Consider the following 12,368-nt stretch of genomic DNA (forward strand, 5'->3'; position numbering starts at 1 on the left):
GAAATACTGCAGGAATGACATAGCAGCAGTTAAATGCAGCCTTCTGTAAGCTTTAAATATCCACTGGGCTTACATCAAATACATCAAAACACAACAATAAAAAACACTTTTCTGAACTTATCAATATGACTCTGTCCTTCACAGGATAAGTAACATGGATGACTGCAAAAACTCACAATCTTAACAAGAATATTTGTCTTATTTCTAGTTAAAATGTCTCATTTTAGTAAAAAAAATCTTATTACACTTAAAACAAGACTTATCACTGGAAAAAACAACAATTTTCACCTGTTTCAAGTAGATTTTCACTTGAAATAAGTAGAAAAATCTGCCAGTGGAACAAGATTTTTTTGCTTGTAATAAGAAGATAAATCTTGTCCCACTGGCAGATTTTCCTACTTATTTCATGTGAAAATTTACTTGAAACAGGTGAAAATTGTCAGCAGTAATACCAAATTCATTGATGAAATGACATAAGGGATGGAAAGGGGGATGGCAGTTTTACAGGGTGATGATTTTGACCGTTTTTATTCCCTCAACTCCAGTAATGCTTGACAGTCTCCAGACATTTGATCAGTCAGAAAAACACTTAAGACTATATCACCTTGTTTACACAACGTGTGTCTGTTGTCTCCTCTAAGGTCCTGCCACATGTTTTCTGTTATTTCGAGGTCGGAACTTTGCCTTGACCCTTTCATAACTTTGATTCCTTTTATTTTTCATTTATATTGAAGTAGATTTGCTGTTGTGTTTTGGATCATTGTTTTATGACCCAGTTTTGACCACGCTTTAGCGGTCAGACACACAGCTTCATGTCAGACTCTATTAAACGTACCTGTACACAGAGGCTGCACCGGTGTACTTGACAGTGGGGTTTCTCTTCAAATGCTGTTTGGTTTCCACCGTTCAGACCAGAGGACTGCGGTGTGGTCTCACCTGTCCGTATAGCGGTTCCAGAGGTCTTGTGGTTTATTCAGATGCAGTTAAAGGAGCTTGAGGCAGGATTGAGGCAGGATTTATGAAAAAAATGCGTATACGTTTTAAGTTTTCTAGTTATAATGTCAGATGAAGCGTTCCAAACCAAAAAGAATGATTCCTCTAGTGTATCTCTCCGTTGCCTTGAACAGGCTGTGTGCTGCAAAATGTGCTGCAATTCGGTCCCGAATTTCCCGCGCTGGGCTGCGGATGTGACGTCACATGACGCTGCATGCGCGTTCTCCCCGTTCTCCCGTGTCGGCTTCACTGTTGGCTGCAGTACCCCCAACGGCCGTCGTGGTGAAGGGTGGCCAGGAGAGTCTCATTTCCTAAAAGGAGCCTCATGCTCCTTTAAAAGAACCTCAGACCTGCTTCCATGTGCAACCGTCTTAACAAACCGTACTTGTTCTTCAACTGTGCTCTCTTACATGCAGTCAATAACCCTTTTAAAACCAGAATATTAGCAATAACCCGGTTTTGCACGGCCATGTAAACACCAATAACCCCTTTGAATAACCCGTTTTTAAAAACCCCAATATGACCCCTGGGTTACTCGTTTTAAAACCTGAATATTGGGTCATGTAAACACCAAACGGAATATCCCCATCAAACGGAACATGAATTTGTTTTCTGCGCATGCTCTGTTCACAAGGAATCCTGGTCTTTTGAGTCCAGGAAGTTCTTATAAACACGGAGAAACACAAGACCAGGAGGAGACTAATCACTTCATAAATGTAATGAAGGATATGAACATTTCTGCATTTGTAGACGGTAGAAAGTACCGGGATAGAAGATTTACAAGAAGGTGAGAGAAAAGTTGCGCGAAGCAGCATTTGTTTTGAATTTGGATACAGGAAGAAGAAGCGGAAATGACGGTAAATGCGTCATCACGTCCTCCGTGCGTCGCTGGTTTGATCCAGATATCCCGAATGATTAATTACCATGTAAACGGAATATTCCCAATGTTTCAGTAACCGGAATATTAGCAATAACCCAAATTTTGACTGCATGTAAACGTAGTCATGGACTTCAACATTAAATATTCTGACTGGAGCCCTGCCTGCTTTAATCTGCAGCAGCAACTGCTTCTCTAAGATCATTGCTCAAGTCTTTTCCTCTTGTTTTCTCACGCACCTGCAAACTAACCCCCAGAGCCTTATGGGAACTTCATTTTGGCCTTATTTTTTTCTTTCTTGTTTTTGGCTTAAGTTTTAGCTTTGTGGTTTTCTTTTGTTCAGACTTCTTACCTTTGAACTTTACTGACAGTTTCGGCAGAACCTCTGCCGAAACTGTCAGTAACCACAAAGCTATAAATCTGAAGACATAATAAACACAATACAACTATTGGCTTACCGTAATTTTTGCTGAAAACTGATGACAGAAAAAAGATGTAGCTGTTCATCCGAGGTTGCATTTTCCCAATACTAACACCCACTACAATTAAACAATTATTTAATTTGTTTTATACTAGAGAAATAAGAAAAAATGGCGGTAGCCATTTTTTTTTTACATGACTGTCGGGTCAGAGTGTCACAGGGAAGGTGAACTTTTGAATGAATTCTTTCTGCAAGTATCATTTTATGGGTTTTGCTACTGCTTCTTTCATAAAAGATGGGATCCTTCATGTCTCAAATTAATCTTTGAAGAAAGCTGTTAGTATAGGTTTTTACATCTTATATACCTTTCCGAGAAAATGTATTTCATAAAGTTGACAAGTTGAATTTGATGCTTTAACCTGGTCAAACTGACAGAGAAACAGAAAGTAAATCATGAAACAGAAAATAGACAAAGAGCAAGTGAAAAGCATCACCGTCCCTAGAGTACATGCACTGAACTTTTTTTTTTTTTTTTTTACAATATTCAAATTTTCTGAGAGAGTCCTGTAAGTGTCAAACTGGAGATAAAAATCAAATGACATCCAGTGATGTCTATGGAAGCCCATTTCCGCCAGTAAAAGAAAAAAATAAGATGAAATCTTAGCGTTAAAAACAAAAACATCCCCACGGTTAGTCATGATTATGCCATAAAAAGTCATAATTACAACTTTTTATCTCATAATTTCGACTTTCTATCTCATAATTATGACTTTCTATCTCATAATTATGACTTTCTATCTCATAATTATGACTTTCTATCTCCTAATTTCGACTTTCTATCTCGTACTTTCGACTTTTTATCTCATAATTTTGACTTTCTATCTCATAATTATGACTTTCTATCTCATAATTTTGACTTTCTATTTCATAATTTCGACTTTCTGTCTCATACTTTCGATTTTTTATCTCATAATTTCGACTTTCTATCTCCTAATTTCGACTTTCTATCTCATAATTGTAACTTTCTATCTCATAATTTCGATTTTTTATCTCATAATTTGCACTGAACTGACGTTTGAGGAGTCTGTTCATGTCAAAGTCCTGTGTCCTCCTGTGACCAATGTCCTCCATAGGTTTAGTGTATTTAGTCATATGTAAACATTCAGACTGGAGGCTGGAGGGAAAAAGGATGAATAATTTTTCCTTCTAAATGATGCTTCCGTTCCTCTAACAACCATTTCTATTTGTTATAATTGGTGCTTTAGAGCCTTGAAATCTCTTGTCAACGTGTGCGTGACATGTTCAAGTGTGAGAGACGAGTCTATAAAGTCCACCGTCCTTTCTCGTCCCTTTTAAAATGAAGACTCAGCAGTCTGACGGTGACAGGCTGACAAAAGAAATCCTGAGAATCCTTTCTGCCACACAAACAAGCTTAATCATCACCCCCTGACACCCACTTTAAATCATTCTGTTTGCTGCACTGACACAGAATGGAAGTCGTGTTGGATAAGCACATTTGTCACAGACGGAGACATTAATTTCATACAGCACATAGTGGTATAAATACACACAAAAATAAGTCATCGTATCCCAGTGCAGAGTGCAGTGATGTAAAAACCAGTCTGGTTAGAGCTCTGCGGATTAGTCTTATGTGGTTTTAGTCTGTGTGAATACCACATTTATGATATTCATGAAGTGTACAGTTAGGGCAAGTGTCAACTGTAACAAACATCTACTTAAATGCTGATTTATGCCTTGTTGTTTCTTTTTTTCTTCCCCTCTTTCTGTCAGCAATGTTTTATCTAAACGTAACTTGGCTACATATTATATACAGGACTGTCTCAGAAAATTAGAATATTGTGATAAAGTTCTTTATTTTCTGTAATGCAATAAAAAAAACAAAAATGTTATACATTCTGGATTCATTACAAATCAACTGAAATATTGCAAGCCTTTTATTATTTTAATATTGCTGATTATGGTTTACAGTTTAAGATTAAGATTCCTTTTCTCCCCTCGTACATTCTTTCCTTGTTTTCTCCTTTCCTTCCTTCCTTCTTTTCTCCCTTCCTTCCTTCTTTCCTCCCTTCTTTCCTTCTTTCCTCCCTTCTTTCCTTCTTTTCTCCCTTCTTTCCTTCTTTTCTCCTTCCCTTCCTTCTTTTCTCCCTTCCTTCCTTCTTTCCTTGAGATAGGATATTTGAGTTTTCTTAAACTGTAAGCCATGATCAGCAATATTAAAATAATAAAAGGCTTGCAATATTTCAGTTGATTTGTAATGAATCCAGAATGTATGACTTTTTTTTTTTTTTTTTAATTGCATTACAGAAAATAAAGAACTTTATCACAATATTCTAATTTTCTGAGAAAGTCCTGTACATTAAGGGCAAATGTGCAGAAGACAGAAACAGAGATTATTTAGGGATAATCAGCATTTGCGGTTGCCAGGCTGTAACTCACCCCATCATGGTATTTCCTCAGGCCATGAAGGCGTTTTGCAACAACTGTCATGATAACAGATAACAGTATTATTGTTCTGCCTGAGGCTGTTTTTATCTTTCAGATACACTTTGTTAATTATCTCAATAATATACCACTAATCTGTATTTAATGATGACACATATATTTCCAGGTCATAAATATTTCCACCTGTTTGTCGTGGCACCTGCATGAGCTTAGTTTGTGCATACGTGGAGATTCCTTCACTTTTCATAAATGTTTGTTTTTTCAATAAACTGTGAAGGAGATTTCCTACCACCGCATGAGTGTGTGATATCTGCAAGAAAATCTCATCATATCCAAGAAGCACTCTTCTAATCTAGGAGCCACTCACTTTGTCTCTGTTGCTATTATTCATCACACTGAAATGGTTACCACAGTGAAATGCTGAAAAAGTCATTCTCTTTGTTTTTTTACCCCGTTATTTCCACCTTTCTGTCTCCTCACTTTCAACCCATCCTCACTTTCTCGCTCTTTATTTCCTCATCTTTCTCTCATGTTTTATTTCCATTTCACAGCTTTGTACTTGTCATCTTCTGCCGTGCTACAGTACTTCCACGCTGCCAACCTACATGCCTCCTACGGAACGTAAGAACTGCATCCATCCCTTTACCACCTTTCTGTACCCCATACCTCCTCCCCTCTTTCTTCTGGTGGTCATCCCACACATCCGCTGTTATGGAACACCCACTCATCCCTCTGCCTCACATTTTACCTCCTTTATCAAGATCTGTCCGAGCACTGACGAGGGTTTGCAGGTTGTTAAGTCCTGAGGCTTAACAACATGGATCGGATTCAGATCTAGGGCTTTTTAGTGGTCAGTTTTGAGTGATTGGTGAATTTCTTGTGGCCCCATTTGCTGTTTTTACCTTCTTGCTTTCCTCCCTTTCTTCTGAAAAAAGCAAAAAACCGTACTTCCCACTGCCAGGGCTTTGTGGCAATACCTACTGTTTTTATTTCCTGAGTCATCAATATAGATCAATGTCCTTTTTTCTGTTCCGGTGCTGGTGGGAGGAGGTGCATGCCTGTCTCTCTTCCTCTTCTCTCAGTCTCTCCGCTCAGTTGACTCTTCCTTTTTTTTACTTCTTGCTGCTTTCTGACTGTAAATCTGTGCAACGCTCCTTCTGCAGGCACCCCGGCCCCCCCCCCTCTTAATTCTTAAACCTCTATAAAGAACTGTCTCAGAAAATTTGAATATTGTGATAAAGTTCTTTATTTTCTGTAATGCAAAAATGTCATACATTCTGGATCCATTAAAAATCAACTGAAATATTGCAAGCCTTTTATTATTTTAATATTGCTGATCATGGTTTACAGCTTAAGAAAACTCAAATATACTATCTCAAGGAAAGAAGGAAGGAAGGGAGAAAAGAAGGAAGGAACGAAAGAAGGGAGGAAAGAAGGAAGGGAGGAAAGAAGGAAGGAAGGGAAAAAAGAAGGAAAGAAGGGAGGAAAGAAGGGAGGAAAGAAGGAAGGAAGGGAAAAAAGAAGGAAAGAAGGAAGGAACAAATGAAGGAAGGGAGAAAAGAAGGAAGGAAGGGAGAAAAGAAGGGAGGAAAGAAGGAAGGAAAGAAGGAAGGGAGGAAAGAAGGAAGGAAGGGAAAAAAGAAGGAAGGGAGGAAAGAAGGAAGGAAGGGAGAAAAGAAGGAAGGAAGGGAAAAAGAATGAAGGAAGGAAAGGAGAAAACAAGGAAAGAATGTACGAGGGGAGAAAAGAAGGAAGGAAGGGAGGAAGGGAGAAAAGAAAGAAGGAAAGGAGTAAGGAAGGAAGGAAGCAGGAGGAAAGAAGGACAGGAGAATTAGGTCATTTTGACCCAAAGACGGTACAAGGGTTAAGAAAACTCAAATATCCTATCTCAAAAATTAGAATATTCTGGGAATCTTAATCTTAAACTTTAAGCCATAATCAGCAATATTAAAATAATAAAAGGCTTGCAATATTTCAGTTGATTTGTAATGAATCCAGAATGTATGACATTTTTGTTTTTTTTAATTGCATTACAGAAAATAAAGAACTTTATCACAATATTCTAATTTTCTGAGACACTCCTGTATACCATATTTCTGAAAGCGCTGATTGTCTGTTCATTCCCCTGAATATTTCTTGTCTCCACTCTTCTCTTGCTTTCCTCCGTTCTCTGTCCTTTTTTCTCCATCTAAGTGCTTAACTTCTACCTGGACTCTCGCTGGGGTCTCCATGCCGACCGGCTGGTGGTCAACAAGGAGCAGCGCGGCGCTCGCAGCGTCCCCGGCCTCTCTCTGCTGCAGGCCGCCGACCAGGCCCTCACTTCCTGTCACCTGACCTCTGACCTCCTGGTGGGGGACGTAGCCATCACACAGGGGAGACACTACTGGGCATGCTCAGTCGAGCCTGGATCTTACCTGGTGAAGGCAAGTACATTCAGTAGGAATGGGTGATATTTTACCGTTCACGATAAACCGTCAAAAAAATTCCCCACGGTAAGAATTTGTCATCTCACGGTAAAAACGACAAATTCCCTTTGATGACGTTTTTGTGTAAAGAAATAGAGAAAGATATGAGCCAGAAAGAAAGAAAGAAATGAGCCAGAAAGAAAGAAAGAAAGAAATGAGCCAGAAAGAAAGAAAGAAATGAGCCAGCAAGAAAGAAAGAAAGAAATGAGCCAGAAAGAAAGAAAGAAATGAGCCAGCAAGAAAGAAAGAAAGAAATTAGCCAGAAAGAAAGAAATGAGCCAGAAAGAAAGAAAGAAATTAGCCAGAAAGAAAGAAAGAAATGAGCCAGAAAGAAAGAAAGAAAGAAAGAAAGAAATGAGCCAGAAAGAAATAAAGAAAGAAAAAAAGAAAGAAATGAGCCAGAAAGAAAGAAAGAAAGAATGGAGCCAGAAAGAAAGAAAGAAAGAAAGAAAGAAAGAAATGAGCCAGAAAGAAAGAAAGAAAGAAATGAGCCAGAAAGAAAGAAAGAAATGAGTCAGAAGGAAAGAAAGAAAGAAAGAAAAAAGAAAGAAAGAAAGAAAGAAAGAAAGAAAGAAAGAAATTAGCCAGAAAGAAATAAAGAAATTAGCCAGAAAGAAAGAAAGAAAGAAATGAGCCAGAAAGAAAGAAAGAAAGAAAAAAAGAAAGAAAGAAAGAAAGAAATGAGCCAGAAAGAAAGAAAGAAAGAAATGAGCCAGAAAGAAAGAAAGAAAGAAAGAAAGAAAGAAAGAAATGAGCCAGAAAGAAAGAAAGAAAGAAATGAGCCAGAAAGAAAGAAAGAAAGAAAGAAAGAAATGAGTCAGAAAGAAAGAAAGAAATGATCCAGAAAGAAAGAAATGAGCCAGAAAGAAAGAAAGAAATGAGCCAGAAAGAAAGAAAGAAATGAGCCAGAAAGAAAGAAAGAAAGAAAAAAAAGAAAGAAATGAGACAGAAAGAAAGAAAGAAAGAAAGAAAGAAAGAAAGAAAGAAAGAAAGAAAGAAATTAGCCAGAAAGAAAGAAAGAAATGAGCCAGAAAGAAAGAAAGAAAGAAATGAGCCAGAAAGAAAGAAAGAAAGAAAGAAAGAAAGAAAGAAAGAAAGAAAGAAAGAAAGAAAAAAGCATAAATTCCTTTTTGCAGTTTTGTCGTTATTTTTATCGTTATCAGGATAAATGCCAGAAATTATTGTGATACATTTTTTAGTCCATACCGCCCATCCCTAACATTCAGTACATTTTACATTGAATGAATGAATGAATGAATGAATCTTTATTTCGGCTTGTACACACTTTTTTACAAAACAAGATGAAAAGGTAAAATAAACATTTCTTTTGCCGAAAAGGTGTAGCTGAAGCTGTAGCTTATACCCTTTTTATCTTATGATCAGCTTAAATATGAGACATTAGCATTACTCCGTGGAAAAAAAACAATACATAAAGAAGACAAAAATAAGTAAGACAAAATATAAAATTGACGTTTCACATTCTAGAATGTTTTTGATAGTATACTTTATATTTATAGTGTTTTATATTTATTTATAATATTTTCTTTAAACATTTCCTTAAACTTGAAGATAGAACTGCACATTTTTAGGTCGTATTTAGGTCGAACTATTCCATATTTCCATATTTCTTTGGAACAGGTCCTGAATGTAGTTTGGAAGCAGTTTTTGCTGGGCTTTAAAGGCAAATAGAACAGTTTTCCGCTCTGCTATATCATGCAATTTATTGTATTATATTATTATATATATTATATTATATTTAATAAAGAGATACATGAGACATTCTCTCATACAGTTTAGTTTAGTTTACCGTAGTTTAGTTTAGTTTAGCTACTCCTTCTGGCAGTGACTGGCAGTAAATATACAACATTTAAAAGCATATGGTTACAGTTAATTGTATTGTATCTTATAGTTTTTAGACTGTAACACTTTCTCTTTTTTGTTAACTCTTCAAATATCTTATTATAAGTTAGCCACCTACTGTTAAATCCAATTAGTGCACATATGCACTATGTTATGATCCTTCTCCTACATTAAATAACATGTAAAATAATATGGAAAACCTAAAATATGCAGCATTTGAAATGAAAAGACTTTAACTAGCTTTTTATGTAATATTCAGAATCTTGTAGGCGGCCTATTAAGAAAAAGAATAGATATTAGGAGTATGGAGTGAGCACCAAAGGACTTTCTATTTATTAATATTAATGTTATTTATCTATGCATTTTCCTCATCTATACCTGCTGGCATAGGGGGTTAAACCAGACACAACGCACTCTCTCATAATTAGAGTCAATTAATACTGACCAATTAACCTATGTGGTCCGGTTTATTGGTAAACCTGACAAGTAGAAATACTGAGGACAGAAATGGGAAATGACAAGCTGTAGTAGAAAAGAACAGTGTTTTAACAGTGTTACCCACAGAGTAACAGTAAAAGAATAAAAGGGAGGTGGTATCCTTTGTAAGTGTACTGTTTTTTAAAGATGAATTCATTCATTTGAACAGGTGGGAGTTGGTCTGGAGTCTAAACTACAAGAATGGTTTCATCTTCCACAAGACATGGCGAGTCCCCGGTGAGTCGTGCAGATGAAACATCGTCCAAAATAAAATAACAGAGGGATTCATAGTGAAGACGTTTGTAACGCCCATTCCATTTAATCTGGGAGATACAGCGTCAGGATGTGCACTGGCTTACAATCATAAGTATAAACTGATCATGTGTTTGTTTGCATGAAATTGAGATAAACTCTCAAAATGATTACTGATTGGTTGAGACAGAGTTTATCAGTTTAAAATGAGGCCTTTATTTTATGATATTTTAGACGTTACAGCAGGAAAAAAAGCTTATTACAGTTTAATTATACTTAACCCTTGTGCTGTCTTCGGGTCAAGGAAGGAGGAAGGGAAGAAGGGAGGAAAGAAGGAAGGAAGGAAGGGAGAAAAGGAAGGGAGAAAAGAAGGAAGGGAGGAAAGGAAGGGAGAAAAGAAGGAAGGGAGGAAAGAAGGAAGGGAGGAAGGGAGAAAAGGAAGGGAGAAAAGAAGGAAGGGAGGAAAGGAAGGGAGAAAAGAAGGAAGGGAGGAAAGGAAGGGAGAAAAGAAGGAAGGGAGGAAGGAAGGAAGGAAGGAAGGAAGGAAGGAAGGAAGGAAGGAAGGAAGGAAGGAAGGAAGGAAGGAAGGAAGGAAGGAAGGAAGAAAGAGAGAAAAGAAGGAAGGAAGGAAGGGAGAAAAGAAGGAAGGAAGGAAGAGAGAAAAGAAGGAAGGAAGGAAGGAAGAGAGAAAAGAAGGAAGGAAGAGAGAAAAGAAGGAAGGAAGGAAGGAAGGAAGTAAAGAAGGAAGAAGGAAGGAAGGAAAGAAAGAAGGAAGAAGGAAGAAGAGAGCATGAGGAAAGAGGGAAGGAAGGGAAAAAAAAAGGAAGGAAAGAAAAAGGAAGAAGAGAGCACGAGGAAAGAAGGGAGGAAGGCAAGAAGGGAGAAGGAAGGGAGAAAAGAAGGAAGGAAGGAAGTAAAGAAGGAAGAAGGAAGAAGAGAGCACGAGGAAAGAAGGAAGGAAGGGAAAAAAGAAGGAAGGAAAGAAGGGAGAAAAGAAGGAAGGAAGGAAGTAAAGAAGGAAGAAGGAAGAAGAGAGCACGAGGAAAGAAGGAAGGAAGGGAAAAAAAGAAGGAAGGAAAGAAGGGAGAAAAGAAGGAAGGAAGGAAGAAGGAAGAAGAGAGCACGAGGAAAGAAGGGAGGAAGGCAAGAAGGGAGAAGGAAGGGAGAAAAGAAGGAAGAAGGAAGAAGAGAGCACGAGGAAAGAAGGAAGGAAGGGAGAAAAGAGGAAGGGAAGAATGAAGGAGGAAGGAGGAAAGAAGGAACAGGAGAATGAGGTCATTTTGACCCAAAGACAGTACAAGGGTATAATGTATAGCCGTACGATACAAGCCTTCACCTGTGTGTGGTTTATAGTTTATATTCCCTCCTTCATGTTTAGTGGCAGTGAGGTTCAGAAATGTAGGAATGACTTAATGGATCATCCTAATGTTTAATCTCCTCCCTTCTCCCAGCTATGACCCAGACAGCGGCCATGACAGCGGAGCGGAGGACGCCCTGGACTCTGCTCCGCCTTTCTGCTTCCTCACGATGGGGATGGGGAAGATCTACCTGCCCCAGCACAGCTACCACCCCCACAGTAACCATGGCAACAGTAACCGGGACCCCATCACCAACGGGAACGGCCCCTCCTCGCCCACGGGCCTCACGTACCCGCTGCCGCCCCGGCTCGGCGTGTGCCTGGACTTTGAGAAGGGACGCGTCACCTTCTACGACGCCCACTCCCTGCGGCCCCTGTGGGAGGGCCACGTGGATTGCTCCGGCCCCGTGTGCCCGGCGTTCTGCTTCATCGGCGGGGGGGCCCTGCAGCTGCAGGAGCTGGTGGCCAATCGCAACGCAGATCAGACCCCGGTCCGACGCGTCACCATCCAGCCTCGCGTCTCCAACTTAAATAACAACTGATCTAGCGTTGTATGGAGCCAAATCAAGGCCAAAAGTTTCGCTAATTTGAAAATAGAATTTGAACCTGAGAATTCTTTTTTACAGTTTCAATTATTTTTTTTCGGTATCCGATCTTTTTTTTCAATTTCAGAACTTTTTATTTCAGTTTCAAATCTTTTTTTCAGTTTCAGATCTTTTTTTTTCAGTTTCACATCTTTTTTTTTCAGTTTCACTTCTTTTTTTTCAGTTTCAAATCTTTTTTTTTCAACTGCCCCCCCCCACGCCACATCGGGGCCAAAAGTCTGAAAGCGAAAAAAAAAGATTTGAAACTGAAAAAAAAAGATTTGAAACTGAAAAAAAAGGAGTGAAACTGAAAAAAAGATTTGAAACTGAAATAAAAAGTTCTGAAACTGAAAAAAAGATCTGATACCCAAAAGAAAAAAAAAATTTAAACTGTAAAAAAGAATTTTCAGGTTCAAATTTTATTTTCAACTTAGCAAAACCTTTGGCCTTGATTTGGCTCCATAGCATTGTCCATGGTCATCTGGAATGTATTTGGCAAATTGTAAAGTATTTACTCAGCTAGAGCGAAAGGTTAGATATCTCAGCGATTTTGTTTGTATTTCATTTTTCTCGGATAAGATGTTTATATAGCAACAAATATGCAATGTAATTATGTTTC

At 38.2% G+C, this 12,368-nt stretch overlaps 1 protein-coding gene across 1 annotated transcript in view; it reads left to right on the forward strand.

Moving 5' to 3' along the window:
- LOC133461360 (tripartite motif-containing protein 46-like) overlaps positions 1 to 11,958 on the forward strand; it is a 34,571-nt gene extending 22,613 nt beyond the window's left edge. The window contains 3 exon segments of the mRNA XM_061742246.1: positions 6,948 to 7,177; positions 9,726 to 9,793; positions 11,260 to 11,958. Of these exon segments, the coding sequence (XP_061598230.1) occupies positions 6,948 to 7,177; positions 9,726 to 9,793; positions 11,260 to 11,707 (746 nt within the window). The 3' untranslated portion in view covers positions 11,708 to 11,958.
- The last annotated feature ends 410 nt before the right edge of the window (positions 11,959 to 12,368 follow it).

This window comes from Cololabis saira, chromosome 15 (assembly GCF_033807715.1).
Source record: "Cololabis saira isolate AMF1-May2022 chromosome 15, fColSai1.1, whole genome shotgun sequence".
NCBI lineage: Eukaryota > Metazoa > Chordata > Actinopteri > Beloniformes > Belonidae > Cololabis > Cololabis saira.